The sequence below is a fragment of the Theropithecus gelada genome, chromosome 14, assembly GCF_003255815.1.
Source record: "Theropithecus gelada isolate Dixy chromosome 14, Tgel_1.0, whole genome shotgun sequence".
NCBI lineage: Eukaryota > Metazoa > Chordata > Mammalia > Primates > Cercopithecidae > Theropithecus > Theropithecus gelada.
In genome coordinates, this window is record NC_037682.1 from 95,076,872 (window position 1) to 95,096,704 (window position 19,833).

The 19,833-nt window shown below is 32.0% G+C and overlaps 1 protein-coding gene across 2 annotated transcripts in view; it reads left to right on the forward strand.

Annotated features, from left to right (window-relative positions):
• The window catches only part of DYNC2H1 (dynein cytoplasmic 2 heavy chain 1), a 357,072-nt gene that overhangs the window by 58,537 nt on the left and 278,702 nt on the right, over positions 1-19,833 (forward strand). For both annotated transcript variants that reach the window (XM_025357391.1, XM_025357392.1), the window contains exons 35-45: positions 1,249-1,472; positions 2,223-2,338; positions 4,376-4,575; positions 5,740-6,004; positions 7,211-7,418; positions 9,904-10,033; positions 13,247-13,402; positions 14,612-14,871; positions 15,740-15,986; positions 16,896-17,047; positions 18,084-18,228. In XM_025357391.1, coding sequence (XP_025213176.1) covers positions 1,249-1,472; positions 2,223-2,338; positions 4,376-4,575; positions 5,740-6,004; positions 7,211-7,418; positions 9,904-10,033; positions 13,247-13,402; positions 14,612-14,871; positions 15,740-15,986; positions 16,896-17,047; positions 18,084-18,228 — 2,103 coding nt within the window. The remainder of the gene's footprint in view (positions 1-1,248; positions 1,473-2,222; positions 2,339-4,375; positions 4,576-5,739; positions 6,005-7,210; positions 7,419-9,903; positions 10,034-13,246; positions 13,403-14,611; positions 14,872-15,739; positions 15,987-16,895; positions 17,048-18,083; positions 18,229-19,833) is intronic.

Sequence of the window (19,833 nt, forward strand, 5' to 3'; positions counted from 1 at the left end):
ACAAGTTTTTTGTTTAATTTTCAAGCATAGGAGCAGAATGAAGCACATGTTTTTCATCATTATTCTATATGAATGTTAAAACAACAAACACTTAGCTATTTTGTTCCTCACTTCTCCCCATAGGAGATATACATTAATGTCACTAGAATATAAATTCATTTGTACAGAAAATGTACACTTTTTTATATAATGTGGATTGCTGAATACAGAAAGTTGTAAGAGCTAAGAAATTATCATGTTATATAAAATAACATCTTCACAGTACGAATTTTTCTAGGTAGCTCAAGAAAGTAAGACCAGTTCTAAATTAACATGTTATTTATGTGATGTTTAAACTCTTCACAAAGAAAAAGAGGAGAACCTATTCAGTGAGAATTACCTGCCATGAAGATATAGTTTCTTCTACATTCACTTTTTTTTCTTCTCTTAGAAAGAGTTACCTTTTCTCCCAACCAATACTAATCTTTTCACCTGTGCTTTGGAATACTCTTCCCCGGGACCTTATTATCCCTTGTGCTATCGCTTCAATCTTCCCTCCTTTACCAGTTCTTCATCAGGTTTTAAACATAATCACATCTTTTTCATCTTAATAATAACTAAAACATAAACAAACCTTCCCTGATTCATACTCCCTCTTTCTCTTTTCTTTCCTTTATAGCTAGATTTCTTGGTTTTTCTACTCTAGATGCTTCTACTTACTAATTGCCCATTCGTTGTTTACACATTCTAATTTAGCTTCTATTCTTAGGGTTTTGCTGAAAATCCTCCTACTAAGTGCTATTATCACATTCAGTTCTTCCCTGCCATAATATTTATTATGTTATGATTGCCTCTCTGTAATACCAGATAGACTCTGAGCTCCAGAGTGGCTTAAACCATTATTTAGTTCAGTTGTCTCTGTGTACTTAACAAAGTATTTAGTACTAAGAGGGCTTTCAGTAAACATATATTTAATGTATAAATAGATAATTAAATTAGTATCTCTTAAACATTCAGCCTCAAAAAACTGATTATAAATAAGCTCTGCAAAGCAGCGTGGGTCCTAAGGAATTTATCATATATTGAGTAAGGAGGTGGTGAGTACATTGGAGGTTACCTTTAGCTAAGGTATAAGATTTGTATGTAGTAATATGTCAATAAAATTTCTGTTGGCAGTATATTTTATATTTATAGTTTCAAATATAAATGATGCCTGTATGTTAAATATTTTATTTAATTTAATATTAAATACTTAAATTAATATTTCAGGTAGAAGTAAATTCGAATTCTGGAATTTTTATCACTATGAATCCTGCTGGAAAAGGTTATGGAGGAAGACAAAAACTGCCTGATAATCTTAAACAGCTTTTCAGGCCTGTAGCTATGTCTCGTCCGGACAATGAGCTTATTGCAGAAGTTATTCTCTATTCAGAAGGTTTTAAAGATGCTAAAGTATTGGGCAGAAAATTGGTAGCTATTTTCAATCTATCTAGGTGAGTTTTCTTGTTCTAGATATTTTTACATTTTCCATTTTTAATGATTGAGTATGGTTATTAGTGATCATTTTCATATTTTCTCAATTTCCCTTTTCCATTATTTTTATTCTGATGATTTTATTGTAATTATGGTGTAGATATGAAAGGCTTTAGTGTGCACAATAAAAATATTGGGTTCAAAACTACTTGCTTTTCATAAATATTATTAATTTGATCAGTTTTTTCTTCAAAATGTTTATATTAGACTGCTTCAGCTAAATGTTTCTTATTGAACTAATTTACCAGCTGACCACACACAAGCTACTGTTCTTCGGAAAGAATCCTTCACAATTTTTCTTATGTCTTATTTCTGGTAATAGAAACTGACATTTACTTTCTTTGGGAAAATGTACAATTCTGTTCCATATCACTTAAGAGATAATGGTAAACTAGACAGTGGCAGAGATTGAGAGCAAGATGGATTGATTAAAGGCTTTAGGCATAAGGGTAGCAGGTAATTGTCATTTGGTATCTTCATTAAGATAATTAACTTATTCATAAAAGCTTTATCTTACCCTTGAGAACCGTCCATCTTTAACAGCTTACTTGAATGATTATTTTGTGTGGTTGGTTCCCTTATATAAATTAATGGGATATCAACATTCATTTCTAAGTGTCAGTAGTTATATTCTGTATTTCTTTGGATGTGATGATGAAAGTAATTTCTTCTAGCTATTTGATGCATTGATTTCCACGTCTCTACTTCAGGGAACTTTTGACACCTCAGCAACATTATGATTGGGGTTTGAGAGCTTTGAAGACAGTCCTGAGAGGAAGTGGAAATCTTCTTAGACAGCTAAAGAAAAGTGGCACTACCCAGAATGGTATGATTGATTGTTCCAAATACATTAACTTATTTTCAAAAACATAAGCGTTAATTTAGAATAGTTTGAGATTTACAGAAAAGTTGTAGATACAGTATTAAGGATTACTGTATACCCTACCCCAAATTCTACTGTTGTTAACATCTTCCATTAGTATGGTATATTTGTCACAACTAATGAACCAATTTGGATACATTGTTTTTAAACTAAATGTCCTACTTTATTCAGGTTTTCTCCAGTTTTTACCTGATGTTTTATAATAACTTTTAATGTGTGTTAAATATTAAAGAGTTGTAATATGTAAAGTCCACTTGTTCTTTAACTTTAATGTCCTTTAGAATCACCTAGTGGCTTGTTAAAACAGATTATTAGACCCCACCCCCAAAGGTCCTGACTCAGTAGGTGTAGAGTAGAACCTGATAATTTGTCTTGTCTTGAAACAAGAACAGAAACCTTAGAAACACATGTAGGATTTTCTCTTTCTAAAGCTAGTATATTATGATTAGACTAGGTTATAAATGTTTGGAAAGAATACCACAGAGGTGGGCTGTCTTTCTTACTGCGGCATATCAGTGGGTATATAACAACCATCTGACATCACTAGTTATGTTAACCTTCATCACCTGGCTATGGTCGTGTTGCCAGGTTTCTCCAATGTGAAGCTGTTATTTTCTACCCTCCTGGCTTTATTCTTTGGAATCATGTTAATAAATCTAGCTTACTCTCAAAGTGGCGAGGAAAGGATTAAGCTCCACTCCTTGGTGGGGTGGTATTCGCATATATTATTTGAAATTCTTCTGTAAAGAAGATTTGTCTTTTCTGCCTCATTTATGTATTCATTAACTCATTTATTTAGCTCAATGCAGACTTATATATATTTGTTATACTTTTTCAGATGAAATAAATGGTTTTTTATTCACATAAAAATAATGATTTCCCGCACCTGTGCAGGTGTACATTCATGAAAGCCTGAATAATCAGTTTCTTCAGGTTGCTATTGAAAAGTAAGTTAAAAGACTATGAAAATAGAGACAACATAGAAAAAAGGACCACATGAAATTACCTCTTTGGACTTTAAATGATCAAAGTGTGCCTCTTAAAAATGGCCTCTACATTAGCTGTCTTATTAGGTTGGCATATGCCTGGGTAGATACAATTATTTTGTGAGTGCTTACATTACCATTTTTTAGTTGTCTATATTTGGTGATTTTTAATAAATATTTAAACCATATCTGTAATAAATAAAGATGGCTTATGAGTTCAGTGCTTGAAATAAACTTTAGAGAAGTCCAGACTTTTTATGTATACTTAAGCATGAAAATATTAAGCAATTATAGAGGAATGCCAGGCAATAGTTTCTTTGATTTTGTGTATCTTACCAATCAGCAGCTAATAGCTGTGAAAATAAGCATCTGGCAGTGGTATCAGTATTTGCATTTGGCTTAAGAATGGGTTTGTGAACCAAGTTTGAACAAGGCCGATCAAAGATTGTTGCTCAGTTTGTTAGTTGTTTATCTTAGGACATAAACTGTGAGATGATATTGGTGTCTTTGGAGAGGTACCTGAATTTGGAATTAGTTTATCTGGAATTGAATCCCAGCTGTGATACTGCTGTGCCTTCTCAGAAAGTCACTTAAACCTTCAGAGACTTAACATTCTCAGGTGTAAAATTGGAATAATAATAGTAATACTTTTTAGCCTACTTTATAGGGTTGTTAAAAGGATTACATCATATAATATAAAAGGTGAAGTACTATGAAAATATAAGTGATGATTTTTATTATTAATTAAAGTCTTGGTACCCTGTGATTTGAATTCTATGGAAAAGAGTTTATAACTACTTAGTGATATTTACTTTTTAGCAGTCAAAAGATACTAAAGTAAGCTTGCCAATTCATGTGATGTAACGTCTTTAAATGTTACTAAATTCTAGTGCATTTAATGATTAATAATACATATCAAGGCTATAGAATATTTTAAAACTTTTGTCATTATTAAAGTAATAATAAATAATTTTAAAATGAAACTTTTTTCTAGCTAATGAAAGTCATATTGTGGTACAAGCACTGAGGCTTAATACAATGTCAAAGTTTACGTTTACTGATTGCACCCGGTTTGATGCACTGATTAAAGATGTCTTTCCTGGAATTGAATTGAAAGAAGTAGAATATGATGAACTAAGTGCTGCATTAAAGCAGGTCTTTGAAGAGGCCAATTATGAAATTATACCCAATCAGGTAACTGTCAAGAATATTTTATAATAGATTGATCCTTTTTTCTAGTTGATTCCTTATTAACTATCCTTGTCCTTCATCTTTCAACTTATCTTTTATCTTTCAACTTAGATCTCACTTGCTCAGGGAAGTCTTCCCAGATCTTCAAGTCCTGATTTGATCTTCTTGCTATGTGCTCTTATCATATATTCTTGTTTCAAGTGTGTGTATTTGTTTAGTATTGATTCTCCTCCACCATATAGTAATCTCCATGAAAGGCAGGATCCGTGTGTGTGTGTGTGTGTGTATATATATATATATATATATTTTTTTTTTTTTTTTTTTTTGAGACAGAGTCTTGCTTTGTCACCCAGGCTGGAGTGCAGTGGTGTGATCTCGGCCCACTGCAGCCTCTGCCTCCCGGGTTCAAACAATTCTCCTGCCTCAGCCTCCTGAATATCTGGGATTACAGGTGCACACCACCACACCTGGCTAATTTTTATATATTTAGTAGAGATGGCGTTTCACCATGTTGGCCAGGCTGGTCTCGAACTCTTGACCTCAGGTGATCTGCCCGCCTCAGTCTCCCAAAGCACTGGGATTACAGGCCTGAGCCACCGCACCTGGCCATCCATACATATTTTTGCTCACCATTTTATTTCTAGTGCCTGTTAGAGTACGTAGTGTGTAATGGATTCATCATATATATGTATTTTATAATTGATTATATATATGATTTAGTTTCACTTTGATAATTTCTTACGATTTTTTTAAGCGGGTTTCTTTATGTAGTGCAAGTAATTGTTCAAAATTAGCACTTTGCCCTCAGTTTTGGAGAGAAGTAAGATAAGACTGAGTGAATGGATAAATAAGTGAATAAAATAATGAATATATTTGAATGAGTGAATGAGTGGAGCAAGTAACAAACGTATTGTTCATACAAGTTTTTTGAACTTAGAAACTTGGAAAGCACCTTTGTTTCTTTTAAAGAAATATTGAAGTATTTAAAGATTATATTGTAAATATGTTCAGATTTATTTAGGTATTCTGTTACATTTTAGGCTATGTCTTCCACTGAAGAAATCAAAGGCTTAATTTACACATTAGAACAAGTGTTACAGAATAAAAGCAGAACTAAGTATCATTGGATATTGTAAATCATATGAGAACATAATTCTTTCCCACTAGATCAAAAAGGCTTTAGAATTGTATGAACAGTTATGCCAGAGGATGGGAGTTGTTATTGTTGGTCCAAGTGGTGCTGGAAAATCAACGCTTTGGAGAATGTTAAGGGCCGCGCTTTGTAAAATTGGCAAAGTAGTGAAACAATATACTATGAATCCCAAAGCTATGCCTCGATATCAATTATTAGGCCATATTGACATGGACACAAGAGAATGGTCTGATGGTGTTTTGACAAATAGTGCTCGTCAAGTGGTTCGGGAACCTCAAGGTTAGTCTCTATGTATACTTCTTTGTTTTACTTAGTAATTCTTAGATAATGATATAATTTGTCTATAATTCTGTCTTTATCAAGGCTTCTACATGACCATAAAGTCATAATTAAGTTATAATGTGTACGTTTGATATTTTACTTTGGAGGGGACCAAGAAATGCTATCATTTTCAGTTAAACTCTGTAACTATTTTTAATATAGTAGAAACTTAGAGTAAATTGGGTGAATTGTAATTCACAACTAGATTAATTTACTGAACGATTATAAAATCTTTACTGCATTTATGTTTTAATGCCTGAGAAATAAACAAGATGACAGATTTTTGTATGGGGTTAAAATTGATGTGTATGAACAGTATTAACTCATTAGTTTGAATAAAGTATTTTGAATACTTTTGAAAATTTAAGTGGTAAAACTGCAGATTTCCTGGTCTAAATTTGTTGACTTGGTTTTTTAAGAGAATTTTTGGCTGGAATCAGAGGAGATTCCCTACTTTTTGCCAGGTTATAATTTAATTAATAATTATTTTTCTAAGGCAGTAAGTGAAAGCATTGGAAGGGATTTTTCAATGTAGTCTTTTCTTTTTCTATATAATACCACATTAAGTAAAGGCCAGTTATTACCTTCATGTATTTCTCACACTTTTATCAGTGAAATTTTCCTCTTTGAATTGTTTCAAAGGTCCAAGTATAGTATTAACCACTCCCATTTTAGGAAAGATGGAAAAAAAAAGGTTTAACCCTGGAAAGACTAGGTATACAATTGGTCACTACTTTTCCCCCTTTGAGGTCACCTTTTTATATGTCAAGAAAATTTGACAGTGGTGAACTTTTTATTTCTCATGCAAGGCACTGGAAATTGGATTTTTCTGTATTTTCTAAAAGATATACAACAGAGCAAGCCTTTGTACATTCTCATGACATAGTAGAAGACACAAGTCTGAAGAATATCTTGTGGGAATAAAAATACCTAAGCCTTGCATCTTTTTAAGTGAAATTGCCTATTTTTATGTTTATAGATAAAGTATTATTACATGATATATATCTGAGTCTTTGGCCAGCTGAGCCAGGATTGCCTGTGTGTTCTCCAGCATATTTACAGTACAAATTCATATGAAAATTAAGAATTGATTTAGTCCTTATTTTTAATTATTATCACAGCATCTATTTTTATTTTATCTCTGCTGTTTTGATTTGAATATAGATGTCAGCTCATGGATAATCTGTGATGGTGATATTGACCCTGAATGGATAGAGTCTCTGAATTCTGTTCTGGATGACAATCGACTACTCACTATGCCCAGTGGAGAAAGGATTCAGTTTGGCCCAAATGTTAACTTTGTGTTTGAAACTCATGATTTAAGTTGTGCCTCACCAGCCACAATATCTAGAATGGGAATGATCTTTCTTAGGTAAGCCATAGATTATTGTATACATTATATTAGAATATTCTTCTTTTATTATCCTGGCTTCATATTAAGTAAAGTAAGTGTGATGTGAATAATGAATAAATATTTTTCCCATTTATGATTAACTTCTTTTTTGTTAGATTTTAATTAATTCAGAGAGTTCCTGTTTTATTACAAAATTGAATTATTTTAGCAGTTTTAGTTATATCACAATTATGAAATAATTATTATTTTTGTTTAAATGAAACAGCAAGAAAATTTGTTCTCATTATTTTGTTGAGGTATTTTGATTGAGTTCAGAGAAGTGAACATATTAATTATGAGCTAGAGGCTAATAATTTAAAGCTAAGTAGCAATATTTTAATTATAGAATTTAATTAATTTAATCTATTTAATTTTAGATTCATAGAATTTTAGGGCTAACTCAGGTTTTGTAGGTCCTGTGACCCAGTCTTTTCATTTTACAAATTGAATACCTCTTTACTTAATATTTTTTTCTTCTTCAGTATATTTGGAAGAGGCTTCAAGACTGAAAATGAATAATAAACCAATTTTAGATATCATGTAAAATAGTCACATACCAGAGCATGGATATTTGCACCAATTTTATTTTTGAAAATTAGTAATATCATAAGTAAGAAACTTTTATTTAACTTTTCCAATTGGTTATTTATCATCCTGTATAGCATTTAATTTTTTTAGGACTATTTAAAGTCATTTTAGGTGTTGTATGACACATGACAATGTAATAAAGTTGGTTCAAATCATGTTTTGAAATTATTTAGTTGCTTACTTCTTTGACAGTATTGTCGGAAACATTTACTTTAAATTAGCCAGAAACTTCAATTGATATTTTGAGGTATTATTAAACGATAATATAATTTTGGGTTTACAGCTTTCATAGCAGCATTGACACACAATTTATCGTATTTATTAGTTGTGTTCTTATAATCTTGTGAGAAAAATAGAATAAAGGTAAGTTTTTGGTTAAATTTTAAACTACTTGTTAAATATTATATATATGGTATTAAACTATGCACCTTAGGGGAGAGAGAGCTGGAAAGGAGTAAAACTAATGTTTTTGGAAAATATTTGCACATAGAGGAGGGAAAATAAACCAACATTTATACAAGATGGAATATAAGTGAACTAAGCAGTAAGTACAATACTATACATATTTAGCAGAAAAAAAGACCACATATTTCTGTAGAGGAGTTGAAAATCGTTGGTGAATCAGGTATTGTGAAAGGCATAATGAATGTATATGATTTCATGTAAAATACAAATACATATTAACTTTTTTGTTGCTATGTGTTCAGCTTATATCTTAGTTTTAGGCTTCATTTATTCCTTTAACAGATATTTGTTGAGCACTTGCTATGTGATAGGCCAAATGTGGACCTTTTAATACTGAAATGAATGTTATTATTAATGATGCTGGGACTGCTGGTATGAAGCAGGGTTGTGTTGGATAAACCAAGACATATAGTCTCATAGACATTGAGATAATACCATTGGTAAGAAACTCTTTATTCTGAAGGAGCTTACTTTGGGCTAATCTAATGTTATTTAATTGTTATCCTGTTTGATGTTTCAGTTTTTTTTCTTCATATTAGACTGGATAGAAAATGTGAGAGCAGAGATTCAAGGCATCAGTGTCATTTGTTAATTGCTATGAAACAATGGTAGAAGATACGAATAAATGACAAAAATCCTGAGCTCTTGTCAATTCTATAATAATATAAATTATTTTTACTATAATTTTTTATAATTATGTAAGGTATAATTTTGAATAAGATGTGAATATTATTTCACCAATTGGATTTTGGTGAAATAATTGGATTTTGCCCAGATAATGATGTGCTTTGCTAAAGGATTTATAGTTTGCTTTAGGAAGATCTTTAAATTTTAATAGTGGCATGGGAATTTAGGTAGTTGGATTTTTGTAGGATAGAGAAAAAATATTTCTAAAGATGTGTATTACAGTTTAGATCAGTGCGTTTTAAACTCTAATGTGCATTTGAATCATTGAGGGATCTTATTAAAATGAAGATTTTTGCTTTAGTATGTCTGGAGAGGGATTTGGGATTTTACATTTCTAACAAACAGACCACTCTGAGTGGGAATGGTTTAGACTACTTTAGGTTATGTAGAGCCTATGTAGAGTAGGTTGTGTAGATATATAATTCTTACTTAGTTTACATTTATAATAAAATAGATGAAATTTGTTTTATAGAAAATGACATATATGTATATATACCTATATGCATGTGTGTTTGTATATTTATATCTGTGTGTTATATGTTATATCTGTGTGTATACACACAGACATAACTGTTATTCACACATACACATAGTAAAGTAAAGCCACCTGTTGTATGCTAGCAGACAAAATATACGTGTAGAATAATGTTTATTGGAGCAGAAATTTATTTTAAGGTAAATTGATAATTTCTTCCTAATACTTTATTTGTCTAATTCGTTTCAGTGATGAAGAGACAGATCTTAATTCTCTGATAAAATCTTGGTTGAGGAATCAGCCTACCGAATATAGAAGTAGTCTTGAAAATTGGATTGGAGATTATTTTGAAAAGGCTTTACAATGGGTTTTAAAGCAGGTAAATTAACCATAATATTTCATAATTAATCGAGGTGAGAAGTATGATTAAGAGTGATCCTTATTTTAACTGCCTTGTGCTAGAACTCTGCTGGAATGTGGGGGTGAGGTGAGAGGTGGATTTTGTCACTGTTACTCCTCTATATCTCTTAGCATAACTATTGTATCTCTTAGCATAACCTTTTATTGTATTAGTCTTAAAACATTTTACTTCTTTCATAATACTTCACACTGCTTACCTAAAAATCTTGATTACTAGAATGTCTTTCTAATTTTTACTAGCAAAAACCATCTTGCTGCCACTTTTTTACTGATATGCCAATAAATACCTATATGTATGACATATGTATATATGATATATAGGTATTGATATACATATGTACACCTATATATACACACCTATATATACCAATAAATACCTATATGTGATATATATCCATGTATCCACATATATGCGATCTATATATCCCTATATTCACATGTATGGATCTATAGATCCATATAGCCACATGTATGCAATCTATAGGTCCATATATCCACATGGATGCGATCTGTAGGTCCATATATCCCATATATCACATATATCATGTGATATATATGATATATGTATATATCACATGCACATGATATATGTATATATTACATGTATGTGGTATATGTATATATCGCATGTATATGGTATATGTATATATCATGTATGATATATATAAGGTTAAAAACAATATGAAGTTAACACTAAAGTAGAAAAGGGATGGTGAATTATTTGCAATTTATATTTAAAGAAAACATTGAACATCTAACATATGTGAAGCATAATACAAGAGGGACTTTGAGAGGTGAAGATTAACAAGATAATTCCTTTCCTTGAGAAGGGTTTATCTAATGGAGGAAAATGACATGCAAACAGATAATCACAATTCAGCAGGATGAAAAGAATATTCCTGTCATTTAGAAGAGGTTTAAAAGGAGATCACATTTGATTTTGAATTTGAAATGTGAAAAAAGTTTAGCATGCAAAGAAGACCATGGAAGGTGTTCAGATATTCTACATGTTTATGCCATTGCTTTTATGAAAAATGAAAACATATACAAAAAAGAGGGTATAAATAGCAGTGAGTTTTTTGAAAGTACCTGATTGTGAATCTGAACTTGATTTAGAGGTCAATACTTTGGGATTGAACAAGATATAGAGAAATGATGGTTTGTTTTGGTTTTCTCAACCTTTTTCTTTCCTAACTTTGTAAGAATGAAAATAGAGGAATAGAGATTTGTGAGGAAGTGATGCAAGTGAGGTAGATTTTCCTGGAGGCCTAGGAAAGGGAACACTCCCATTAGCTGCTAGTCTGACTGAGCTGTCTCCTCCTTTGTGCTTCTGTAGCAACATACAGCGTCTACCAACTGTATTATAATTGTCTGCTCACATTAAACTTTAAGCACCTTGAAGGCAAGGACCAAGCTTATCACACTCTTCATTGTGTCCCCAGAACCAAGTATGATGTTAAGAGATAGCAAATGAGTAATAGTATTGTGCTTAATTATATACCTGATGCCTGCATCATGACACCTTTTCATTAGATATGTTATTTCATTAGTATAAAACATTCAGAGCCTAACAAAGCTTTCCAATGCAGACACTTTGAGGTAATCTGTTCATAGATATGTGAATGTTAGAATAGGAGTATCATCTTAGATGGAATGTATTTATGTATATATAGGGGTTTGTGACTGTAGAAATGACAACACGATAAGATTATTAAATAATAGAGTGAATACCAAAGATTCGGTTAGGAAAGAAAAATGGCTTATGTTTTGAGGTCATATCGCTGTTTGTTTGTTTTATTTAAAGTGTTAAGGGTTCTTTTCTTTTTATCCTGTATTTTGTTCACCATGCACAGGTTCTGAGGTATACTACAATGAATTCTCTATAAATTGTATTTATAACTAGAACTTTGCTTTCTTCCTTTTTCTTTCTCTTCTTCAGCCTATGGGGTAAATCTTTGCTTTCTTTTATGAATTCAGCAAATAAGAAAATATAGAAGAAAATATGTACGTTTCCTTTATCTCACCTTTAAAATCTGGAACTCTTAGCATGAGTCTATCTAGATTTCTTTGTTTCTTCTCCTTTCTTCCTGCTCTTCCTCCCATTTCTTCTTTCTCCCAAAAATATTTATTTTTTAAGCAGAGGGATCCTTTTAAAATATAAACTGTGTCATTTTACTCTATTATAAAAAACATATTAAAGACAAGGCAAATAAAGTTTTTACTCCTTACCATGTCTGATAAATTCTGCACTCTGGTTCTTGCCTATTTCTCTGACTTAAACACTGTTTCTTTGCTTACTTAGGCATAACTTCTTTTAGTTCCTTAACTGTGATGTTTTTCTTTGCATGTGCTATATTCTCTGCAAAAGCTTAGCCTTCAGTCTTAGCTTAAATGTCACCTGTTTTTAAAGAAGCCGTGAGCCATCAATCTGAGTTACTGTTTCTGACAATATTCTGTACTGCTGCCCTGTAGCTCTTACCACAATTTGTTAACCATTTCCTGTACTATGCTTGAGCTCCATGAAGACAGGGACTCTGTTTATTCCAGCTTTTAACAAAACAAAACAAAAACAAACCTAGCACCACATACAGATCCTAATGCATGATTGGTTCTCAGTAAATATTTATGGAAAGACTGAGAGCCATTTTTTTCTTTAACCAGGTGCCCCAGAGGGGCCTACAGATCAAACCATCTACACAGCACTTAAGTCCAGAAGTTCTATTTAAAAATTCTCTCAGAGAAAGCTCATATAGTTTTTCATTTCTGTCTGCTTTTTCTAACCTTTCTTTTCTGGTGCCATCAATCTAGCTCTTGCCTCTTGTTTTCTTTTTATCAGAAAGAGGAAATGAACATCTATTCTTTTTGGAACAATGCTCACTAACTTACCTTTTTTTAAAAATATTCTTCAGGTTTAGGAAGTAAATAAACCATGTATCTATTTGAGGACTGTAGCACTGATAGCTAGAAATACACAATTGTACTTTCATGATTACTTTTTATTTTCAAAGTATATACAAAAATTAAATGAAATCCAAACTTTCTACCGTTTGAATAGTGGAGTGAGTTTAAAAATGGTTATTGAAAAGATGTGTGAACATCAGTCTGTAAGGTTCTGTGTTTACTGGTTAATCTTTGCCTTTTATCTGTCTGTATCATGGATTTTAATCAACAGAACGACTATGTGGTAGAAACAAGTTTGGTTGGGACTGTGATGAATGGTTTGTCACATCTACATGGTTGCAGAGATCATGACGAATTTATTATTAATCTCATAAGGGGACTTGGTGGAAATCTGAATATGAAATCACGTTTGGAATTTACCAAAGAGGTAATGCATATTTATAGCCTATATTTAGTCAAAACTTTAACTTTTCATTAACTCTTACCTGCCAAAATACAATAATTTGTAACTATAAGATATGGAACGTTTAAAATTTGAAATTATTCAGTTGAGCAATAATGTATTTATATGTGTGTATATATATTTTCTCCTTTGAGTTATTTTATGATGTTTGATGATATTCTTAACATTTTATAAAATAATGTTTCATAAATTAAAGTTTGGACCATATCTTTAAGTTAGACATTTTTGAACCTACTTATCTATATTAATACTTATTTCACTCATTTAAAATGTTAGAATAGTTTAGTTTTTGTCATCCTTTTAACCAGAGCAGTTTTAGGAATTAGGAATACTAGGATGAATTAATTATTAATAAATATTTTCTTTAATATATGTTAAAGTTGTATTACAGCCTAGTTGTTTATAAGGCTGAATTCTAAATAATAAGGGATTTTTTTCCTTTTGGCCTCTACTGAGATTACTGGACATTTACTCCTTTGGGTTGGCTCTAACATTATGTTTCAGTCTTTTTTCTCATTTTGCTGCTTCTTTGTTGGTGTCACCTACTGCTTTCTCTATTCCGTTTCCCTTTCTGTGACTGTCCTGTTGCCTCTGTTGCCAGATGCTTTTCATTGTTACCACTCAGTGCCATACTATATGCTGCTTTTAAGCACATACTCTCTTGTCAAAGTTCAGAATAAATGTGTTGAAGAGTAGCATTAAGGGCTAACTCTGCTTTATATCTGCATAGATAACAGTTTTCAGTATTAAAAAGAAGAATAGCAGGTGGAGAGCAGTGGTAGTGACACTGTAATGGACAGTACCAGAATATGGTAGAAATGAAGGACTTTACGATTTCTGCATTCTGTAATTTGTGATTTAATGTTAATAAGAACTCCATTAAAATGGAGTAAATTTATACCTTAATGTATAAATAAATATCCAGTAAGTCATTGTCTCCTATATATACTTTAATTTACTTGCACAAATGATCATTTAGATAAAAAAATTTGAGATAAAATGTTACATTAATGATAAAATGGGTATAGTGTATATAAACTTTTCTTGGAACTAAGATGATTTACTTTTGGGATATTTACTTGGAATATATCCCAAGAATATCTTGGAATATATCCCAAGAATGTCACACACTCTGGAGTATGTGAAAACTTATCACAATTTTTTCCTCTTAAGGTTTTTCACTGGGCACGAGAATCTCCTCCAGACTTTCACAAACCAATGGATACCTACTATGACTCTACCAGAGGTCGGTTAGCAACATATGCGCTTAAGAAGCCAGAAAACTTGACTGCTGATGATTTCAGTAATGGCTTAACTCTTCCAGTCATTCAGACTCCTGACATGCAACGAAGTCTAGATTATTTCAAACCATGGTTAAGTTCTGATACTAAACAGCCCTTTATTCTGGTAGGACCAGAAGGATGTGGCAAAGGGTAAGAAAAATATTGGCAAAGGTATATGTTGTGGATTTACTCCTGCCACCCCTAATTGATTTAATGGCTTTTGTTATGTTTCTTTTGGTTAAAGTAGCATTTACATTTTCATGGAAGATTCATTTTCTTTTCATTACTTGTAAAAATAAGAACTGTGGGGAATAGTGTGTCCTTTTCTTTGCCAGATTATGTGATTTCTACTGGAAAGACAGCAATCTGAGAAGATACTCTTAAAAATAATCCATCCATATAATACAGCAAAAAAAAAAAAAGAAAAAAAAGAAAAAGAATACCTTAGCTATACTCACATACCATTTGCTTTAGTTATAAAATTTTAAATTCGTAGTTAGATTTCTATGTAAAAGTTGCTTTTAATTCAGTGGAATTCAGCCTAGTTTTAGTGCATATGGAGCATAGTCTCCTGAAATAAAGGAAACATGGTTTATTATTTTCATATTTCTAGTGGGGGAGTAGTAATTTCAAAAATTGTATAAAATCATAGTAATTTTTTTTTTAAACTCATAGAACTTAAAATCTTTCCTTCAACTGTGGGGAAACAGGGTTGGTATATTTAATATATACTTTATCAAACTAGATTAATTCTGAGAACTTTGATTTTTTTTTGGCTGAAAACAGTCCTCACAATGCCTTAAAACATGAATTTATGTTATTTAGACTAGAAAATAGTCTAAAGGTTAGAAAGTTACTTTGATAGTTATGGAAGCCATATCTATATTTACCATTTTCCCTATCATTATACACATTTTAGAAACTGAAATATTTATGATTCAGACATTTCTTATTGAGTATAAAATGTACTTTGTTGATTGCATTTTTATCAAAGTCAGATGTCATGCATTTTTCGTAGGATGCTGCTCAGGTATGCATTTTCACAACTCCGATCCACTCAAATTGCTACAGTTCATTGTAGCGCACAAACCACTTCTCGACATCTCCTGCAGAAACTGAGCCAGACTTGTATGGTAATCAGTACTAATACTGGTCGTGTATACAGACCAAAAGACTGTGAAAGACTTGTTCTGTACTTAAAAGATATCAACCTACCCAAACTTGATAAATGGGGGACCAGTACTTTGGTAGCTTTCCTACAACAGGTAAGTCGTATTGCTTGAAGTATTTTAATCTAATTGGAAACAATTTAATTTCATTCACTTTTCTTAGAAAATATGCATTCTTCATTTGGGGCCAGTTTTGTCTAGCATTTTTCATGGAAATTAAACTCCTGAAATATTTCAGTCTTGTTCCAGTTCTTCTATGATTTTCCTTTCTTTAGAAGTTATATTACGTCAAGATGATACATGACAGGGAGAATAGAAACAACCTTCACTCTACATCTATTACTTGTCTTTTGTTCCTAAAACAAGGAGGAAAACAAAAGCTGGACCTGGTAGTGGAGTTGGAGAAATTTTTGCTTCATGGTTTAAAGTATGCATTCTTCTGACAGCGGTTAGACTTGGTCATGTTTTTTTTCCTGGCTGCTTTAACCCATTATTCTCCATTTTTGCCTGTATAAGGATTTGAGATCACATATCCTGAATCAGTGTGGAATATATTTTTTCTTTATGTTATTTACATCACATTGGAAACTTTAAATTCTTAGAGTTTATTATGATATAGGTCCAAATTTAGGCTTATTATGTAACTGCAGAATATGATAAAATATTTACAGAAAAAAACACATTTTCTCTCATATTTTTCCTGATACTTTCATTTTCTAGGCTAATTGCTACTCGATTTATAATATCATTGGATTTTAGTGTTTATTAGAGAGAAAAGCATTTTAAACACTAGGATAATTTAGCTAACATTCATAGAACACAGAGATTTGAACAGTATTTTTTTCAGTGATATAATAATTTCAGATACCTTTTAATCTTAAATTCTTGAGTTAGGTAGATAATGATTGCATTTAGAAACAATTGAAACTTTAGGCAAAAATATCCTTTATCATGATTAGGAAATCTTAGGTATAAAATGTTTAAAGTATATTTATTTTCAAATAGGTATTGACATATCAAGGATTTTATGATGAAAATTTGGAATGGGTCGGTCTAGAAAATATTCAAATTGTGGCTTCTATGTCAGCTGGAGGAAGACTGGGAAGACATAAACTTACTACCAGATTTACTTCCATTGTTCGTCTTTGTTCTATAGAGTATGTATCTTTGTGTTTCAAATTTTTTTTTATTTGGGAAGATATCATATAGTTGAATTTTATTAAAAGTATTATAGTAATACTTTAAAATTTAGAATATAAAAATGGTCAAAGTTAAGCTCTGATATTTTTTCCTCTCCTTCTCAAAATATAGGCAATAATTTAAGATGATATAAACTTTAATCAAAGTATCTTATTTATGAGACGTATAACAGGAAATAAAACAAGACTATTTTATGTAGTCTGTGTTCCAAAATGTCAGTCTCAGGAATCTGAATGGTGGATTTTAAATTTAAATATTTTATGCAGTTCATAAAACAAAAATGCTATCAAATTTATGAATATAACAAAAAGAGAATTTGAATCTGAACAAGGGAGAATTAGGTCATTTTAATGGCTGGTGGCATCACTGCTAATCATCTCCATGGTCCGTAATTGTTACAGAGACTATGGCAGTATCTCCTCTGTTTATATTTAATATACATTATATTATATTACAAATATTTGAATATGACAAAACCTTATGTGTATACTTTCGTGCTAATTGTACTCCATCAATTAACTTTTTTTTTTCTAGAAATGTTCCTGCTGCCAGTTAAACCATACTGAAATATATTTTGGTGTGGTAGAAAGGGGTTGATTTTATTTGTTGTATTAGTTTTACTTTTATGGTTCTGAGGTGGGTTAATGCCCTGTGTACAGGCCTTGTATAATTCAAAAATGCTTTTCAAAGGAAAAATTTCCTTTTGGTCTTTTCTAAAGATCAGTGTTTTGTAAACAATTATGTTTTAACATAATTTCTTGGGCATTCTCTAACACCTTCTGGTAGTTGACAATGGATATTTCAGGATATAATTTGGTTGAAATGAGAATGGATAGGGGCAATGAGCCTAGTCTTAGCCCCTGGGTAAGCTTTGGAGATATGTAGGTCTCAGAGCAGCACAGTTTGAAAATCACTGCTGTAACTTAACATTGAAATATTAATTTGAAATATTGATTTATTTCAGCTTTCTTCTTATATGCCCCTTTTTTTTAGTTACCCAGAAAGAGAGCAGTTACAAACGATTTATGGAGCATATTTGGAACCAGTTCTACATAAAAATCTGAAGAATCATTCTATTTGGGGTTCTTCATCAAAAATTAATCTTTTAGCAGGATCTATGGTACAAGTGTATGAACAGGTAGATATGCATCTAAATTGTAGCTTTCATGTCTATTAGTATCATTCCTAAAGGTCTACTTTTAATTCTGACCTCTGTGTCGATACCCAGGCTTTACTTTCCTGTTTGTTAGACTTTTCTAGTAGAGAGTAACTCTATGAAGACAGGTGCTGTGTGTGCCTTATTCGCTGTTGTATCCATGGCACAATTTCTAATAGGCACCCAATGTTTGTTGAATGAATGAATTTGTGGTAGATGGTTATTCTGCTGTCAGCTCAAATTTAGCATATTTAGAATTGAGTTTATCTGCTTTCCCAAAACAGATCTTCTTCCTGACTTCTATCAGTTTGTGTCTTCCAGGCTTCAAACCGGCCAGTAGTAGTCTTTGATGTTTCTTTTTTTCTTCCTGACTGGGAGGAAATGTCTAAAGTATTCTCCCTAGATAAAATGGGGAAGATAGTTGAAAGTAGGCATTGAGGATGCACAAAACATTTGTTGAGCACCTTTTCTTGCCAGTGGTAGTCCTAGGGATGTAAAGATGACTTAGTTTCTTTTTACTGAAAGTTCACAGTCCAATGAGGGACTGAGTCATATAAATAAACGATTAATACAGTGTAATAAATGTAGCAGTAACGGTATGTCTAACTTACAGAGATAGCACAGAGGAGGAGTAAATAACTTTGTTGTATGCGGTAGTTGTTAAGGAGGAGGTAAAGTTTGATCTGAGTTTTGAAAAATTAATAGAAATTCACCAAGTAGCTGGAGGTGAAAGAATGTCTTCTTAGATAAAGAGAATAACATGTACAAGTTATGGACATGTTTATGGAAGATGCTTTTTATAATATTGGAGTAGAAGTGAGGATAGATAAGTTTGAAAGCAAGAAATTCCTTTTTTTTAAAAAAATAAAGATGTTAGGTAATCAAGATCAGAATAAGAGTAATGGCTCTGTCCATAGAGAGGAAGGGACAGGCTTTTTGCTGGTTGGTTGTATATTGAAGAGAGATACTTTGATTTGTTCAGTGACTTCTTGAACATAAATTGTTTTAATGGTTCCCAGCATTAAAAAATGGGTCTTACCTAGACCTGCGAGTACTTTGGAATTGCTACCATCATATTTAAAGGTTAGATTTGTTTTTATTGAATTCTCATGTTCAGCAGGGCTTTTTAGCCTTTTTTTTTTTTTTTATGGCCATCTGTTGAAGTCTATGAACCCTGCTTAGAATATGTGTGTGTGTGTGTGTGTGTGTGTGTGTGTGTGTATAGATTTTTTTTTTTTTTTTTTGGAGACGAAGTCTCGCTTTGTTGCCCAGGTTGGAGTGCAGTGGCACGATCTCAGCTCACTGCAACCTCCACCTCCTTGGTTCAAGTGATTCTTCTGCCTTAGCCTCCCGAGTAGCTGCGACTACAAGCGTGTGCCACCACACCTGGCCAATTTTTGTATTTTTAGTAGAGACGGGCTTTCACCATCTTGGCCAGGCTGGTGTTGAATTCCTGACCTCGTGATCTGCCCGCCTCAGCCTCTGAAAGTGCTGGGATTACAGGCATGAGCCCCTGCGCCTGGCCAGAATAATGTTTTTAAGTGCATAAAATATAAAGATAATGAAGTCAATTATATTGAAATCCAG